Consider the following 18344-nt stretch of genomic DNA (forward strand, 5'->3'; position numbering starts at 1 on the left):
CCTGTAGGTTGTTGTGCAAGGGATATAAAATGAAGCAGCTGTAAGAAGGAAAGAGTTACAGTAAAAAGATTCAAACCACTCTGCAGTGTTGGTGTTTCATTCCGTCACCAGCAGTATACTCATTTTCACTATATTGATTCTTCCAATCCATGAACATGGTATATTTCTCCATCTATTAGTGTCCTCTTTGATTTCTTTCATCAGCGTTTTATAGTTTTCTATATATAGGTCTTTAGTTTCTTCAGGTAGATATATTCCTAAGTATTTTATTCTTTTCGTTGCAATGGTGAATGGAACTGTTTCCTTAATTTTTCTACTTTCTCATTATTAGTGTATAGGAATGCAAGGGATTTCTGTGTGTTGATTTTATATCCTACAACTTTACTATATTTATTGATTAGCTCTAGTAATTTTCTGGTGGAGTCTTTAGGGTTTTCTATGTAGAGGATCATGTCATCTGTAAACAGTGAGTTTTACTTCTTTTCCAATTTGGATTCCTTTTCTTTCTTTTTCTGCTCTGATTGCTGTGGCCAAAACTTCCAGAACTATGTTGAATAGTAGCGGTGAAAGTGGGCACCCTTGCAAGATCCTGATTTTTAAATTGGCATTTCATTGTTATTTTCATAAAATCCCACAGGTAAGGGGGAAAAAAGAAAAGAGACCCAGACAGGCTTGGTTTCTTACTTCATAATGTTTATTATGAGAGCTTTGCCAGTCCTCACCATAGTGTGTTCATCTCCAGCCTTCGCCACACCTCTGTGGAGGGCAGAGTGTCTAGGGCAGGAGAATGGAGTTCGGGAAAACTGGGTCGTTTATATATTCCAGCAGGGAAGGAAACACACACTTTTTATTCTATTGCTTCAAACATGTGTGCCACACAGGTGGTGGGAACAGGAGGCACACACATGGAGGCCAGGAAGGCAGGGTGTGTGGGCTGGGGCCAGTTTCAGTTGCTGCTCCAGAGGAAACTCAGCCTGGTGCTCAGAACTGGTGCAAATGGGGCCCAAGGCAGCCCTGCTTCTTAGCAGGAACATGGCCAGTGGGACGTGGATCTTGTGCAGTTCGGCCTCCCAAACCTGAGCAGGGTCCCCCATCTCCATGAACAATGTTGATGGCTCTTACTCTTGTCCCTTCAGACCCTCCATGGAGGGTGGGCCTGGGAGGAGCCTCTACACCACCAGCAAGTCAGGCTACAACACAGGCCCCAAACAGCACGATGCTGCGGTTTAAAAAGGATCTCGGCATGTCAAGGACAGGCCACCAGAGCAGTGTCAGCATGGGGCGCTGTCATCTACCCTCAAAGCTGTTGGACTCTGGGGTCACGGTGAGTCTATAGGCCCCCAGCAAGGACAGGATACAGGGTGTGCTCCCAGTGCTGGGGACTCTGCCTGTGGGCTCTGGGGCCTTATGGGAGGCGGGGTCTCCCCTGAACAAGGGCTCCCCCAAGTTTGGCGGTGAGTTTTCAGGAGCTCCTGCACTCCAGGAGCATTCTTGGCTCTCCCCGAGCCCTGCACAAGTACACCCAACATCGTCATTGTCAGTTTCTGATCAGATCGTTTCCTGTGTGCAGCAAGGATCCCCCTACTGTCCATGTCCCAGTGCAATCCTCCAACCCTTGCAAAACAAAGCTGGAGAACAATGGCCAGGCCAAAGTGGGTGGATGACATGGGCTGGAAAGAGAAAGGCGCCCAAAGTATGCAGCACTCTGCTCAGCAAGCCTAAACCAACCTGCACTGTGGGGGCTGGAGGATGAACCTGGAGCAGGAGCCTCTGCAGACATCTGCCAAGAGGTCACATATCCAGGGTAGCCCACCCTGAGTACTGTCACACTTGGCCCTGAGAGAGATGCTCTTCTAAGCTTCTGGGCATGGAATGTATAGTCCAGGGAGGTTCTATTTACAACACACGTGACAGTCAGTAACCAATGTATTCCTAGAAATCAGGAATTCCTCTTGCTTCTCATTTTACCTTGTTCAAAATTCCTGGTATCAGGAAAATGGGAGAGAAAGCCTGGGTGGAGCAGTGAGGGAGAGATAAAGGAAGAAAATAAATAGAAGGAGGAGACTGAAAAATCAAGAGCTGATTGGGGACACTGGTGAGGGGATCCAGGGTCAGCAACTACGAAGTGACCAGCATTACCTAGAGGGCGGACCCGTCCGGCCTCTGCAGTCAGAGGGACTCTGGGGCTTCCCTGCTCAGGGGACTCCAGGCAGCCAAGCTGAAGGCTCCTGTGAAGTCCTATGTGCATCCTAATACAAAAGTGAATAAACAACCCCCAGGAGGGTTACAGACACTTGACACAGTTTCCATATTTGGGTGACTGGATGCAAAGGCAGGATGGTGCCCTTCCTATCTCTTCCCGTCCAAGCAGGTATCCAATTGTCTGAAACTGCCTGCAACATATTGGTATAAAAGGTGTAACTAATTTCTTTTTCTATCAAAAATCTGGCAACGTCAGAACACAAGTCTGAATAATTCAGAAATGTTCCAGGGCTCAAGGTAGCCAGTGTCCAAATGGGGAGACACTGGTGGTGGCAGCAGTCCCGAGTCCCAAGGCCGGGTCTCTCCCCTCTGGGGTAGCCGAGCTGTCCGCTGCTCAGTCCTTGGCCTGCTGGGCTCAGGTGTCAGCAGCCGGGTTGACCTCTTTGGAGCAGAAGTAATGCACGACCACCCCATTGGGGTATCTTGCAAATGCGCTGCAGGGAAGGAAAATGACCTGGGAGTGAGGACTGCCTCTAAGAGAATACAAGTTCTTACCGGAAAACGCACCTTACCAGGAGCCACCCCAGAAGCTACCTACTCTAACCATAAAGAGCAGTGTGGCCACCATCTCGGTCACATATCCAAACAGAAGATGAGGTCCATGCCATTCAATTGCATGGGGAATTTTTTTTTTAATTTATTAAATTTAAAAAAATTACTGAAATATAGTTGATTTATAATGTACCCATCTCTGCTGTATAGCAAAGTGACTGAGCTATGCACATATACACCTTCTTCTTTTATATTCTTTTCCATTATGGTTTATGCCAGGAAACTGGATATAGCTCACTGTGCCATACACTATGACCTTGTTTATCCATTCTAAATTTAATAGTTTGCATTTACCAACCCTAAACTCCCAGTCCATCTCACTCCCTCCCCCACGGCCCTCTGGTAACCACAAGCCTGATCTCTATGTCTGTAGGTCTATTTCTGTCTTGTGGATAAGTTCATTTGTGCCAGATTTTAGATTCCACATTTAAGTGGTACTTGTCTTTCTTTGACTTACTCCACTTGGTATGATACTCTAGTAGCAGGGGATATTTCCTACTGTCATCAGTGTGCAATACATAGCCAAACAAGGCAATGCACCAGCCTGGCTCAGCAGCAGTTTACTGAGCGCTAACTGCCCATCAGTACAAATTTTGGGCTAACTCTAACAAAGGGCAGTGGGTCTTTCTGAAGGGAAGCATTCTTCCAGCCATAGAAGTAAAAGGACAAATCACTCTTCCTTGGAGGAAGGGGCACTAACTAGAGTATATGCCTTAAAACAGAATGATGCTGCTTCAGGATTTTACTCAGGTCATGAGGCAGCAGGCTGAAAGCCCTTTTTCTTCTTTCAGAGGTGTATCCTTAGACGATAAGGACCTCCTGCCCACATACAGCTCTCAAACACCCCGTGGTACATGTCAATGTTAAGCAGCCAGAGGGAAAGGGCTTTATGACCAAGAAATCAAGAGCCCCATGCTACACATTTCAGGCCTTTAATTCTCAAAGAACCCCACCCCACAGACACACCAGAAAAACATGGCCTGCCCTCTGGAGGCTCAAGCACTAAAAGCAGCCCAGATAGCTCTCAGCTGCTCTTTCCTCTTGGGTTAAGGGGCTGAAATCTACCCTGAGCAAGCTATGGGTGAGGCTCACCTGTTTCCAATCTTCTTCTTACACACCATGCACACCTTCTCCTCTGTGATGATGCACTTCACCTGCTGGTGTAGAATGCGCTCTTCCTGGACCTGGGAGCAGAGAGATTGGGGGGAGGTCCCACTGTCTGGCAGGCAGGACAGGAGGAAGGGCCGGCACTGTCTCACCTCCCAGCCCACAGGGGCTCCCTAACGGAAACACCCATAGCTACATGCCCAGCTGGTTACCGATCAGTTTGAGCCACAGAGTTAAAAAGCACCAAGCTCTGCCTCTGTCTCAGGGGACGTAGTAACGGCCTCACACTGAAAAGTACAAGCCTTCACTGGCATCTGGAAGGCTCATACCCTCAGGAACTCTGCATGGAGAAGGTTCTTGAGCACTTGGTTGAACCGTTTCTTCTGTGCATTCTCTTCTAAGACCTTTTCCAGAAAGATGCGTATGTCGTTAATCTGAGTGTTCGCGGGCAGCAGGTTGATGGCCTGGGGACGGGAAGACAGACGGGAACAGGGAGAGGTGGGACAAGAGCGAGACTGAGGAAACGCCTGACGTCGCGGAGCCCTCAAACCCCCGTCCTTCCTGCCAGCCCCTCCTGTGGTTTCATGATCCCCACATGCACCCTCCATCTCCGCGAGGAGACCTGCTGACCTTGGTGGTGTCCAGCTTGCTGTGGTGCAGCTCTAGGACCTGCAGGGCGGCCTGGAGGTTGGCTTGTGGCTCCAGCAGTTCCAGCTTGATTGGCCCCAGGCAGTGCATGCTGGGGGGCGACAGGTACATCCGGAGCAGGGACAGATACACCTGTCTCATACACAACAAGCCATGCCCGCGTCAGGCCGGCAGCAACCCTCCCCGAACCCTCAGCGTGACCACACCTAAAGGCAAGAGGGTTGGTCTGCAGGAACTTTAAAATGCAGCATTTTTCACCTTTTAATAAATTTTGTAAAGTCCGTTGACTGAAGATATCAAAAAAGACTGTGTGGGACTTCCTGGGTGGTCCAGTGGCTAAGACGCCACACTCCCAATGCAAAGGGCCCAAGTTTGATCCCTGGTCAGGGAACTAGATCACACATGCTTCAGCTAAGAGTTCATAAGCAACAACAAAAGATCCTGCATGCTGCAGCGAAGACCAAAGATCCCAAGTGCAGCAACTAAGACCCGGTGCAGTCAAGTAAATAGAAATAAAATATTAAAAAATTAAAGATCATGTTCTTTCTGAGAGAAAAAAAAATCAAATGCCTTGTATTGTTTAGCATTATACTATTAATAGTAAGAAGTAATAGAAGCCCAGGGCTTCCGTGGTGGCTCAGATGGTAAAGCGTCTGCCTGCCAGCTGGGAGACCTGGGTTCGATTCCTGGGTCAGGAAGATCCCCTGGAGAAGGAAATGGCAATCCACTCCAGCACTCTTGCCTGGAAAATCCCATGGACAGAGGAGCCTGACAGGCTCCATGGGGTCGCAAAGAGTTGGACACGACTGAGCAACTTCACTTCTTCTTCTTCATACTATTAACAAAATGATTCCAAGAGACCCCCCCCATTTCCTTTGGTGTTGAAGGCTGAGACCATGCCACATATAAGCCGATGAGCCCAAGATGAGACGCTGTATCTCCTATTGGACCCACACCAGTGTTTCTCAGCCTCTCACTCAACATTCTGGGCTGTGCTGTGCATCGATAAGCAGCAACTCTGGCCTCCACCTCCTAGATTCAAGTAGCAAACTCCACCCCGCCCCCCACCACTGCCACCAATGGCCATTAAAAATATCTCTACACATTGACAGATCCATATGGAATTTATGCAAAGCACACATGGGCACGTTGTAAGAACCATCAGATGTTCCTTCTCAACAGGCTGACCAGGAAATTTATTGCACAAGTTGAGACTGTTTTAAGAGTAAAGTGGCAGGGGCACTACAAATAATCACACGGATGACAACAGACTAAGCCAGAACCACCCCAAGCAAACCAAGACTGCAGGCACCTTGCCGCTCCCTCAGCACGTGTGCCCAAAATCAATCAGTGCCCTAACCCATGCCTTGTCTTATGTCAGCAATTCCTGCCAGTGTCGCCGGCGGCCCAAACCAGAGGGCGCCTGCTATGCTAAGAGGGGCAGTGCAATGCCTATGCGCGCCCTGGGGCTGACTACTTACATCTTTGTTGCCATCTTTGTTTTGGTCATAATGCTTGTGGCAGTACCTGGAAGGGAGAGAGTGATCAGCCAAGGTCACATGTACAGAGAGGGCATGGATGCTGCCTGAGTGAGCAGCCTAATGACAGTACAATCAGGGGCCAGCACACGAGGTGACCTCGCTTCAGCTGCAGGTGCGGGGACGGCTTTCTCAGCCTCTCATCTCTCTGCAGCGCCTCTTTTACACCCTTGGGAGGTGGCACGGCAGGGTCAACGTACTCTTCGGCCATCCTCGTGTCTTTCAGGATGTGGACGTAGATGAAGAGAGCTTGTTCATGTTTCCCCATGCGTCCCAGCAGAAGAGCACGTTCTTCCAAGAGGCCTGTGGGGGGAAAGAGTGTAAGAAACCATCACCATGACCAGGCAAGCCCAAGGCCAGGGGCTAAGCTATTAGAGGAATGAACAGGGATTTTTTTCAAGGAGAAAATTACTAAAATTTTTTAAAGGGAGGAGGAAGGGGACTATTTTAAGTGGTACTTTATCTCATCTTTTCCTGTGATCATTTATAAATGGGAGAACAATACTTGATGATCAGCTAAATGCATAATAAGCACCTACAATGTGCCAGGCCCTTCAGCTAAGGGAAGCAGACACCTCTGCTCTCATGGAACTTATACATCAGCCAGACATATGTCTTTTTCAGACAAATTATTCCAGATTACAGAAACTGCTAAACAAGGAACTTGGCCAAGAACATGTACTGAAGCAACAAACAGGTTTCAACCTGGCTAATTAGCATGCGGTTCACACCCAAAAGAGACTTCTCGTAATCATGGTTCAAAAGTGAGTCTTCAGAGAGGACAGAATAGGAGCACAGGCCTGAAACGCATGGTTTTTCCCAGCCCCAACTTTTGGGAGGGCTGGGGAACTGGTATAAGGGAAGGATCCATTTTTGCATTATCTTCTGTTAAAGTGGCTAAAGACACCCACCATCAAAAGGAAAATCACAGATGAGCCGGCCTGGGTCATAGTAGCTGGAAATTTCCAGGAACATAAGGAGCTTCCCTCGGTATTCTCCCAGCTCTCCTTCCTCCTCACCAGCAGGGACTGGAGCTTTACCTTTAAAAGAAACCATGCTCAACATGAAAGGATGCTGTTGGGCAGCAATGTGTGGTGTCATCAAGAAAAAATGAAGGGGCTGGGGTTCAATGATGTCACCACCATGATTAGAAAGGGCCTTTGTGATGCTTTCCAGTTGGCCTTCTCTTAGTTTATGGTCTCTGTATGGCCCCAAAACATCAGCTTGAGATTAGGAAAAAAAAAACCACCAAGCTGCTTAGAGAAGCACTCTGATAGACAAATCTGTTCCTTATCAGCACAGCTGTCACTCTGCAAACAGATCTACTCCCCCTCCTCCATAGGTGATGCCCAGGGAGGCTCAGAGATGCCCAGATCCAGACACCAGCCCCCAAGTCTCACCTGTGGGGTCACTTAGCTGCCTTGGTGCCTCCGAGGCTCTTCCTGCCCACCTGGGCCTGCAGAGAAAGTCTGCTTCTCTACCCCACCCATGGCCCCCTCAGGTCCCAGCTCACCTCTAAGGCCTGGGCCACCCTGCGTGCTGAGAACTGGTACCTGCAGGGAAGGACAGGAGATACTCCTTCATCAGACCTTGCACCTTCTCGCAGTACAACTGGATCAGGCAGTTGTGGAACTGAGAGCCAGTCTCCTCCCAAACGTGGATGATGTGTTCCTGGGGTGAGATACAGGTCTGCCTGGTACCCTCTGTGCTGTGGTATGGAGCGGCCCAGCCCATTCGCCCAGGCTCCCTCACATTTTTAAGGCCCTAAAGGTCCTATCCAGATTGTCCCCTAATTAAGATTACCATGGGATAGTTCTCCCACAACCCAGCAATATCAGGAATTAGCATCTCAATTTCCAATCTAACTAAGCTCCTTTATTAATTCTGTCTCATAATCATCCAAATCAGTCTGTGTAATTAAGGTTAAATATTTACATTTTGGTACTTAGGACTGATTTGGTCATCCTGTGGTCACAGTCAAGTCTGGCTGTACAAATGTGGCTCTGATATGGTTTTCTCCAACATTTTCTCTCCTTCTCTTTTATCTCTCTATACGTCACCTAGGTTTAGAAGGTAGCATCAAAAAGTGCCATCTCCAGCTTGGTCTACTGGGAGACCTCTTTCAGAGGAGACTAAAAGAACCCTCTTCTTTACAGTCCTTCCAATCCCCAAGGGACACAAACCCTAATCTGAACTGGCTAATCACTGTTTCTTGTAGTCACAGATCCTGGGTTTGACTGAAACTTTTTAGTTCAGATCAAAAAATATCTTACCAGATAAGGAATAGCCAGACCCTTAAAATTCTCCACTAAGAAGCCCAGCACTCGGTCTCGTGGCAGAGACTCCACCTCTGGGAGGTCCTCAGTAAATATCTGTTGGAATAAAACCTGAGTTCCAGCAGCAGAACCACCTGATGGCAATCCTTCCAAACACACATGCACACAAGCGTAGGGTCACATGGACAGACACTGAGGCGGGAAGGGCATCTGTGGCCAGTCGGTGTGGGGCAGACTAGGTCTCCTGGCGTCTGCACCAGGCTCTTTCTACTGCATTCCACTGCTGTCCCATGTGTCCCAGTCTTGGAAACACCAGAGAACTGCACAAACCCTTCCTAGCCCTCTACCCACAACTGTCTAAAATAAAACCAGAACCAACCGTGGTACCCAATAAACCCAAGGGATGCCGTGATCTACCTTCAGACCATCCTCTGGAAAGTCTCTCAGGACCCACACTGAGTAGGAAAAAATTAAATGCAGATTTTCTGTGCCTAGAGGGAAAAGGAAGACTTGTCAGCAGGTGAAGTCCACCCACTCTGCCCACAGGACCAGAAGGCAGGTGCCCAGGTTGCCCAGGATTTATCATCCAGAGAAGTTAGCTCTGTCCAGTCACTCAGAGATGCTTGGACCTACCAGACTGGCTACACACCAAGGGGCTGTTGTGGTTCCACCACTGGGGGGACTTTCACCCCCGGAGGAACCTGGCTGGGTGAACACAAGGAAGGGAGGGGACTGACCAGCCAGAATCAGGAAGGGAGAGAGGTCAGGTTCCCTTGAACACAATCCCCTCCCCCTTGCCCCTTCCACGAGCTGGACTCACCCAGATGTTGCAGGTACTGCACTGTCCGCTCATGGCCTTTCAGAGGGGAATTTGCTTTCTTGGACTGGTCCACCAGCACCTGCAGAGCTGGCCATGAAGCCCAAGAATAAGGTCATGAGCCCCTTCTAGAAGGCATATCTCCCTGGAGAGTCATCACAGTGCACGCAGCTTTCAGCAGGAAAGGTCTTTGCAGCAGGCCCCTTTGTCTTGTCACTAATGTTAAACCAGGCACCTATACGCTTACTCATCTCCAGCCCTCACCCACCTTTTAAATCTTGTGATCACAAAGTACTTTGCCTAACTTGTTTCTTTCAAAGAAGTAGAAATGAAGACTAAGTAAAAACAGATGACCAGATCTCCTCCCTAGCTTCCCCTTTAGTAATCCTGTGAACAAGATGGTAGCTAAAGAAAAATCACAAGAAGTCGACAAGCCCGCACACAGTGGGGGATGGGGGGACTCTGACTCCCTATCCTAATGAGTAACCGATTACATCCTTTTTTCCTTTTAAAAGCTTTCATGGCTGAGCTTTGAAAATCTTCACATGTGGTTTTTGGGGCACTCTGGGTCCACCATCTCCCCAGATTGCCAGCATTCTCATTAGAAGCAACTTTCCTTTGTAATATTTGCCTCTCTCTCGTGTACTGATTTTCAAGCAGTGAGCAGCTGGATGTGATTCGGTAACAACAAACACCTCAGGAGGCTTCCCCCAGACAAAACACAAGAGACCCTCTAATCACAGGTGAGCCCTGCCCCGGTCACCTTTCTCGTGGAGCCCCTTCTTCTCGTACAGGATGATCAGCTCGCTGTACTTGTGAGCCTTCTTCAGCACGTGCTCGCTCTCTTCGATGTGGCAGTGATTGTTCTCCAGACGCAGCAAGGGGGCCACCAGGGCCACGTTCGTCTGCAGGAGAGGCAGGACTTCAGCAGCAACTACTTCCTGGGGGGGCCCATCCTCCCTCAGCCCAGGCCTGCTTCAGGCTGAAACACCAGGCATGTTACACAAGCAAGAGAGAGCAAACAACCCTTTGCAGGACTGCAGGGAGGAGCTTTCACAGCATTTATGCTCTCTCACACAAGAGGGTGGGGGTGGGAAGGGGGGAGTGGGTAAAGAAGGGAAATTTTCTTTGGGGAACTGTCCCTATTCACCTTGTAGCACCAACCCCAGTCTTGGCAGAGAAGACCAGCCCACTCTAAGATTCTGGGTCAACATCTCATCTTAACCCCTCAATTCTAAGAAGCTCACAGATGTCAGGTCAAGAGTAGGTGGTTCCTAGGAATAAATACTTCACTCTTACTAGCGGCAGGGACCCCGGGCTAGGGAAAAGGATGGCAGGAAGCCGAGTGCTGGGAAAACTCACATGAAGGTAGCACTTGAGCAGGGTGGTGTCAATGATCTGCAGCAGCTTTTTCTTGGATTTGATGGTAGGAGTCCCTTCCATGAGAGGGGAGGTGCTAGACTGGTGATCAGAGTCATTCAGCTTCTTTACCAACTGGCTGCGTTTCTGCCAAGGGCAAAAATGCAGGGTCAAGGCCAGGCTTAAAACTTCCTTTATCATCTGAGCTACCAGGCAATTCCAAATACCTTCAAATCAGCTCACACCTATCCACCCTGATCCCACATTGGCATTTATCAGGGATCAAAAGTAAGATGTCTACCAAATCACCAGATATAGTAACAATGATCTACTGAGTATTTACTACACACCAGGTACTGTGTCATGCAGTTTATAGATTTATCCTATTTTAAGTCTAAAACAAATACAGGTATTATTAGCCCCATTTTATAAGTGAAGAACCCAAGGCACAGATGTTAGCTACCTCATTAGTAACAGAGGCTGACTTCAAATTAGGGTCAGATTCCAAAGGGCATGTTTTTTTTTTAATCAACTTTATTGATTAAAATAAACTTTATTGAGTTACATACAATAAAATGTACCCCTGAAAAGTATACTATCAGATGCACTTTGACAGATATATACATGCATGTAGCTGCCACCCCAATCAAGGAACAAAACGTTTCTACTACCCTTTAAAGTTCCCTTGTGCTCCTCCCAAAGAATCTCACCCACTCCCTATATAACTGATCTGATTTTTATCACTAATGATTACTCTTTCCCTATTTTAGAACTTCAAATGGGCTTTCCAGGTGGCTCAGTGGTAAAGAATCCACCTGTCAATGCAGGAGACACAGGTTTGATCCCTGGGTTGGGAAGATCCCCTGGAGGAGGGCCCACTCCAGTATTCTTGCCTGGAAAATTCCATGAGCAGAGGAACCTAGTGAGCTATAGTCCATGGGGTGACAAAGAGTCAGACTGACTTAGTGACTGAGAATGCATGCTTTCTAGAACTGCATATAAATGGAATCATTCAATTTGTACTATTTTGTATCTGGAATGCCCATGGTCTTATTTGTTCTACCATCTCTCTGGCGCAAGGCTGGGGTCAGTTACCTCCACACATTCCAAACTCAGTGGAGAAGGTCGGGGAAGACTGTGCTTGGGGTCCTAAAGCTAAGATATTGGAAATAGAGGGTCTTCTGTGATGCCACATGCTTGGGACACTTTCTGCCCCAGGAACCTTTTCCACTTGCCTCATGGACTGTGCAGAATGTAGACAGAGGCGAGCTGGCGTGCTCTTTGCAGGCTGCCAGCCAACCATGGAGCCCAATGTCAAGCAAGTGCCAAGACGACAGATGCCTGAGTGGACCTGTGGGACACCCACTGACCCAGAAGCAGGTGGTGGGTAGCTGGCTTACAATTTTCCTAGCAATACTTATGCCTCTCCAGGACACCTCTTACAAGTCTGCAGAACACTTATGGGAAAAAATTTTAATAAGTTCTCTGAGTCAGAAAGGATGACATGGTTAGACAGCATCACCAACTCAATGGACATGAATTTGAGCAAACTTCAGGAGATACTGAAGGACAGAGAAGCCTGGCATGCTGCAGTCCACACGGTTGCAAAGAGTAGGACATGACTTAGCAACTGAACAACTGACTCTGAATGGGTGCACAGGAAAAAAATAATAGCCTTAAGCATGGATATTTAGGGTTCAGAGACTTCAATGGAGATATTAGTTTTAGCGCTGATCTGAAAATTTCACTTATCTGCCTGTAATAGTAAACTGAAAATAATTTAAGTCTAAATACTCCCTCTAAAAAACATGTTATAGAAGAATACTTAATGACAGGGAAGGACTTTCCTAATATATTGCTAAATGCTTTAAAAGTAAGCTATAAAACAGTATATATCTTGATATCCATTTGCAATTTAAAAATCTGATAAATAAATAAAAATTATTCACAAGTACATATAAAACTCTGGAAGGACAACACTTAAAATGTTAGCTACTTTTTTCTGGGTGGTAGAGCAATAAACGATTTTTTATTTTTATTTTATACTTTTCTGTGTTTTCGAAGTTTTCTGCATAGAGTAGGTATTTTTTTCCCAAAAGTATAACTGTTCCCCAAGAGTTTCTTTAAAACGCTTATTCTTTTCTATCAATTAAACTTTTCTCTTTTTAGTTCCTATAAGAGCTTAGTGTGAATCTACCAGGAACTGAGTCTGCTTCCTGGTACCAGGATTTGGCAAAAAAGAGCTCTATTCTATTGTTATAACCCAACAGTCAATACAGGAGACCTAAGAGACACGGGTTCAATCCCTGGGTTGAAAAGATCTGTGGAGGAAGAAATGGCAACCCAGTCCAGTATTCTTGCCTGGAGTATTCCATGGACAGAGGAGCCTGGTGGGCTACAGTCCTTGGGGCTGCAAAGACTGAAGTGACTCAGCAAAATGTGCATTCTACAGTTAAGCAAGGAGGTGAAACAGAAAAAATGTGCCCCCCTCAGACTTCCACAGTGTTCACTTCTGGAACATCAGTGGCATTGCAGAAGCCTCCCCTTTCCCTGCCATAGAGAAGCAGGTACTGAGACTTCCAGGTGAACTCCTCCATATGCTGGGGGATCGCACCCACCTGTGTCAGGTAGTCAATCAGAGCCAAGTGAGCCTTCTCCAGCTCAGCCCCCGACAGCACGGGCAGTGGGTTAGGGTACTGCAGCTGCTTTCTGTAGTCTGTGGGCAGCAGGTCTGGGTACAGGCCCATCACATGGGTAGGATCTACACGGAAGGCGAACATGATTCCCAGACAGAAGCACAGCAATTTAAAGATAAACTAAAATGAGACTATCACTACAGCAAAGTAAGTTCCAGATTGACTTTATTTTAAAAAAATGACTCAAGTTCATAAAAACTCAAGCTATACACATATATTTTGAACACTAAAACATTATAATGATTGCATGACTCTATTCTAAGACATATATAGAATCAAAAATGAAAACTCATTAACTCACTGAAAGTAAAGAAGAAAAAGGAAAACCTGGTAAGACAGTGAAGTTAAAAAGATCACTAGACTTAAAAAATAAAAAGTGTGTGTGTGTGTATGTTTAAAGGAATATTAGTAAAACAAAAACACCAGGCAATAGGCTATGGAATACATTGGTCGCATATATGGCAGAAGATAATAGGTTGATTATATAAAATTAATTCACACAGATTGGTTTAAAAAAACATAGGATTTCATTTGATTAATGGGCAACGGACATGAATATCTGACAAGAAAATAATTCAAGTAAGGGGGAAAATCTAATCCTGCCAATCAGATTCCTTTGATCTTGAGAAACAGATTTAAGGATGATAAGCAGTATGGCACACACCAACATATACCCAACCTGACATGCTTCTTTTACGTAATGTTGATATTCCTCCACCATGAGGTGGGCTGTGTGCTCCCTTGCCCTAACTTGGAAAGCCCTTGTAAATCAACAGAACATGGGGAGAAGTGATCACCCTAAAAGGCACTAAGGCTAGGTCTCTTGGATCACCAACTCCAGGCAAAGCCAGTTACTCTGCATAAGGACATCCAAGCAACCCTCGAGAAGCCTGTGTGCTGCAACTAGAAGGAGCCTGCACACCACAACAAAGACCCCGCGTAGCCAAAAGCAAAACGCAACAACCTACGGCTGCATCCTTCTGAGCTCAGGCCAGTGACTAGTCTAGAACCGCAGCCAGTAATCTGATTACTAGGTGACAAAACACATGTCTGCTGTCTTCAATGACTTTCTGTTACCTTCCTCTAGTGGCAAGGGCAAAGCATCCTGGAAAACTGGAAGTCTGTGTGTGTGAATGAAACCAGAGTCATAAGATCAGGGCTGTAAATATACAGTCACATGGCTACCCACAGGATCCTGTTAAGTACAAGGATCAATCTAGATGATTGATCTTCCATTCTCGGAAGTCTGAGATCATTTCTCCCCATTTTTTCCAGCTTCCCCTCCCTCAGTGTAGTTCCTCATCCCGAGGCCATACCCGCTTGTTACCTGTGCCAAGTTTAGCAAAGACCTGCATGGACTCATCGAAACGCTTCTGGCAGAAGAGGTTGAAGGCATACAAGTTCTTGATGTGATGGATCTGTTGCTGCTTTTCACTGTCGGAATCATCTTTCATTTCCTGAAAAAAGAGTAGAATAGGTAGGCGTTCACTCACTCAACCAATATTTGTTTAGTATCTACCAGGTAGCAGATGATATGCTGGAAATTGTATATGCCAGAGGGTACAAAGCAGTCACGTGCCTCTGACCTCAAAGACTGCCCTTAGAGTCTAATCATAAGTAACCATGCAATTAAAACACAATAGGACTTCTATAAAATACCTGACCAGTACTCCTGAAAACCGTCAGGATCATGAAAAACAAGGGAAGACTAAGAAATTTCCACAGATCAGAGGACACTAAGAATGTGTGATACCTAAATACCTGCGATTTCTGGATTTGAACCTGGAACAGAAAAAGGGACAATTAATGGGAAAACTTAGTGAAATCTGAATAAAGTTTAGGGTTTAAAGAAAAAAAATCAAAACAAAGCAGAGTGAGTGATGATAGAACCACATGGGTGGGGTGTTCGGTCAGCCCAGTGTGAACAGTGGGTCTAGGAAGGTTCCCAGGAGGAATGTAAGCTGAGACACAAAGGATGAGCTGGAGCTGGCCAGGTGAGGTTGCCAGGTGCCAGATGGGGGAGGGGAGGGCATCTGAGGCCAAGAGGACAGCACGTGTGCAAGACCCTAAAATGACAGAGAGCATGGTGTGCTCAAGGGATGGAAGATGTTTAACATAGCTGGCATGACCGGGAAAGGTCCTGTTCACAGTATAAGCCAAATAGCTGTTTCTTCCTTTAGCCTTCCCCCTCCTATATCCTTCTTGGCCTCTTCTATCCTTCTTAGCCAATCTTTACCACCTTCACCTTCTTCCTTCAAAATGCCTCTCACGTTTTCCCTTCCTTTCTTTTCCTCTTCTGTTGCTGTCACCCTAATCCAAGCCATCAGCAGCACGTGGCTGTGCTTGGGCTAAGCTCTCCTGTTGGTGCTTTAAAGGCTCTCAAAGCCTGGCACAGGCTCCTTACCTAGGTTATTCCCACACATTCAAGCCACACCCTCCATGCCAGTCAGAATGGGCTCCAAGTGTCCTGGAAATACTCGTTTCCACACTTGTTTTCACTTCTAACTTCCCCAGGCTCTGTAACTCTCCCCGTTTCAAGCTCCTGGTCTGACCTATCTTTAAAGAGTCCAACCTTAGGATTCTTTTTCTGGCCTAAATGCAAAGTTCAGTATGTAACTGCCCTCTGAAAGTTTCATGTATATCCTCTGATTAATTAAAATGAAAGACAGGTTCCTCAAGAGCCAAGATGATATCAAGCAACCTTCTTTTGTCATAGAGCCAGAACACCGAGTAAGTACAGGCCTAGAGAAGAGAAGGGAAAGAAGGAAACCCACTTTCCTCTTCTCTGTTTCATCCAAAGATGAAACAGACAACCAGCAGCAGAAAGAACACCGAGAAGACATTCCTGTTAAGAAAAACGGATGCTAAAAAAGCCATGTGCTGCATAATACCCTTTTCATAAAGCTCAAAAACTAGACACATACTCAAACACACAAATATATGTAAAATACTATTAAAAAATGTAAGGGCATGATAAACACAAAGGTTCACTTAAGAAGACTTTCTTCTCTCTCCTTGCTATTCTCTGGAACTCTGCATTCTGTTGGGTATGTCTTTCCCTTTCTCTTTGCCTTTTGCTTCTCTTCTTTTCTCAGCTACTCGTAAGGCTTCCTGAGACAACCACTTTGCCTTCTTGCATTTCTTTTTCTTGGGAACGGTTTTGGTCACCACCTCCTGTACAATGTTACGAACCCCTATCCATAGTTCTTCAGGCACTCTGTCTACCAGATCTAGTCCCTTAAATCTATTCATCACCTCCACTGTATAATCATAAGGAACTTGATTTAGGTCATACCTAAATGGCCTAGTAGTTTTCCCTACTTTCTTCAATTTGAGCCTGAATTTTGCAATAAGGAGCTGATGATCTGAGCCACAGTCAGCCCCAGGTCTTGTTTTTGCTGACTGTATGGCGCTTCTCCATCTTTGGCTGCAAAGCATATAATCAATCTGATTTTGGTTATGGACCATCTGGTGATGTCCATGTGTAGAGTTGTCGCTTGTGTTGTTGAAAGAGGATGTTTCATATGACCATTTTGCATTCTCTTGGCAAAATTCTGTTAGCCTTTGCCCTGCTTCACTTTATACTCCAAGGCCAAACTGGTCTGTTACTCCAGGTATCTCTTGACTTCCTACCTTTGCATTCCAGTCCCCTATGATAAAAAGGACATCTTTTTTGATGTTAGTTCTAGCAGGTCTTATAGGTCTTCACAGAACCGTTCAATTTCATCTTCTTTGGCATTAGTGGTTGGGGCATAGACTTGGATTACTGTGATGTTGAATGGTTTGCTTTGGAAACGAACCAAGATCATTCTGTCATTTTGGGGACTGCAATCTAGTACCGTATTTTGGATTCTTTTGTTGACTATGAGGGCTACTCCATTCCTTCTAAGGGATTCTTGCCCACAGTAGTAGATATAATGGTCATCTGAATTAAATTCACCCATTCCCATTGTCGGACACAACTGAGTGACTAACATTCCTGTACATTTTACAGTTCACTGATTCCTAACTCTTGCCATCTCCTGTTTGACCACATCCAATTTACTTTGATTCACGGACCTAACATTCCAGGTTCCTATGCAATACTGTTCTTTATAGGACTGGACTTTACTTTCACCGTGAGATATAACCACAACTGGGCATCATTTCCGCTTTGGCTCAGTCTCTTCATTCTTTCTGGAGCAATTTCTCTGCTCTTCCTCAGTAGTATATTGGACATCTACTGACCTGGGGGGTTCATCTTTCAGTGTCAAACCTTTTTGCCTTTTCATACTGTTCATGGGGTTTGCAAGGCAAGAATACTGAAGCAGTCTGCCATTCCCTTCCTCCATTAACCATGTATGGATGTGAGAGTTGGACCATAAAGAAGGCTGAGCACCCAAGAACTGATGCTTTCGAACTGTGGTGCTGGAGAAGATTCTTGAGGGTTCCTTGGACAGCAAGGAGATCAGTCAATCCTAAAGGAAATCAACACTGAATATTCATTGGAAGGACTGGTGTTGAAGCTGAAGCTCCAATACGCCGGCCACCTGATGTGAAGAGCCAACTCACTGGAAAAGACCCTGATGCTGGGAAAGACTGAGGGCAGGAGGAGAAGGGGCAGACAGGATGAGATGGTTGGATGGCATCACTGACTCAATGGACATGAATTTGAGCCAACTCAGGGAGATGGTGAAGGACAGGGAAGTCTGGCGTGCTACAATTCATGAGGTCTCAAAGAGTCGGACATGACTTAGCAATAGAACATCAACAAAACACAAAAATTAGGATAATGGCTGTGTCTGGAGCCTAGGCAGAGGGATGGGATGGGGAGGGATGTACTGGTTATAGAAGTTATTTTCGGAGGGAGTTAGGTGGTGGGTTTACGGGTATTCATTATTTTAAAAATGAAAATAAAATAATTTAGGGCAATAAATGAGTGAGGAAAAAAACACTAAGATGCTAAAATTAAATGGTGCAAGAAAGAAACAATCTACGGGGTAGTAAATGTGTCTAACTAATTAAGACTGGATTTTTGTTTTCAGTCTAGAACTTATACACCCAAAATAAAAGTTCCTCTTCAAAAGTATCCACCACATACGATTATAAT

General features: G+C 46.1%; 1 protein-coding gene across 4 annotated transcripts in view; it reads right to left on the minus strand.

The window, feature by feature from the left end:
* Positions 1-672: 672 nt before the first annotated feature.
* VPS39 (VPS39 subunit of HOPS complex) overlaps positions 673-18344 on the minus strand; it is a 46389-nt gene continuing 28717 nt past the window's right edge. Inside the window, exons 11-25 of one of the 4 annotated variants that reach the window (XR_011258190.1) lie at positions 14583-14712; positions 13178-13320; positions 10563-10706; positions 9964-10105; positions 9204-9290; positions 8801-8874; positions 8381-8479; positions 7661-7778; positions 7019-7147; positions 6308-6410; positions 6051-6096; positions 4552-4701; positions 4134-4385; positions 3907-3998; positions 673-2696 (exon numbers count right to left, since the gene is read on the minus strand). Coding sequence is in view for 1 of the 4 variants with exons in the window: in XM_069596084.1 (XP_069452185.1) it covers positions 2618-2696; positions 3907-3998; positions 4251-4385; positions 4552-4701; positions 6051-6096; positions 6308-6410; positions 7019-7147; positions 7661-7778; positions 8381-8479; positions 8801-8874; positions 9204-9290; positions 9964-10105; positions 10563-10706; positions 13178-13320; positions 14583-14712 (1671 nt within the window). In the remaining 3 variants the exon portion in view is untranslated. Of the gene's footprint in view, positions 2697-3906; positions 3999-4133; positions 4386-4551; positions 4706-6050; positions 6097-6307; positions 6411-7018; positions 7148-7660; positions 7779-8380; positions 8480-8800; positions 8875-9203; positions 9291-9963; positions 10106-10562; positions 10707-13177; positions 13321-14582; positions 14713-18344 lie in introns of all 4 variants that reach the window. The other 3 variants (XR_011258191.1, XR_011258192.1, XM_069596084.1) reach the window with 3 other exon arrangements.

This window comes from Ovis canadensis, chromosome 7, assembly GCF_042477335.2.
Source record: "Ovis canadensis isolate MfBH-ARS-UI-01 breed Bighorn chromosome 7, ARS-UI_OviCan_v2, whole genome shotgun sequence".
Taxonomy (NCBI): domain Eukaryota; kingdom Metazoa; phylum Chordata; class Mammalia; order Artiodactyla; family Bovidae; genus Ovis; species Ovis canadensis.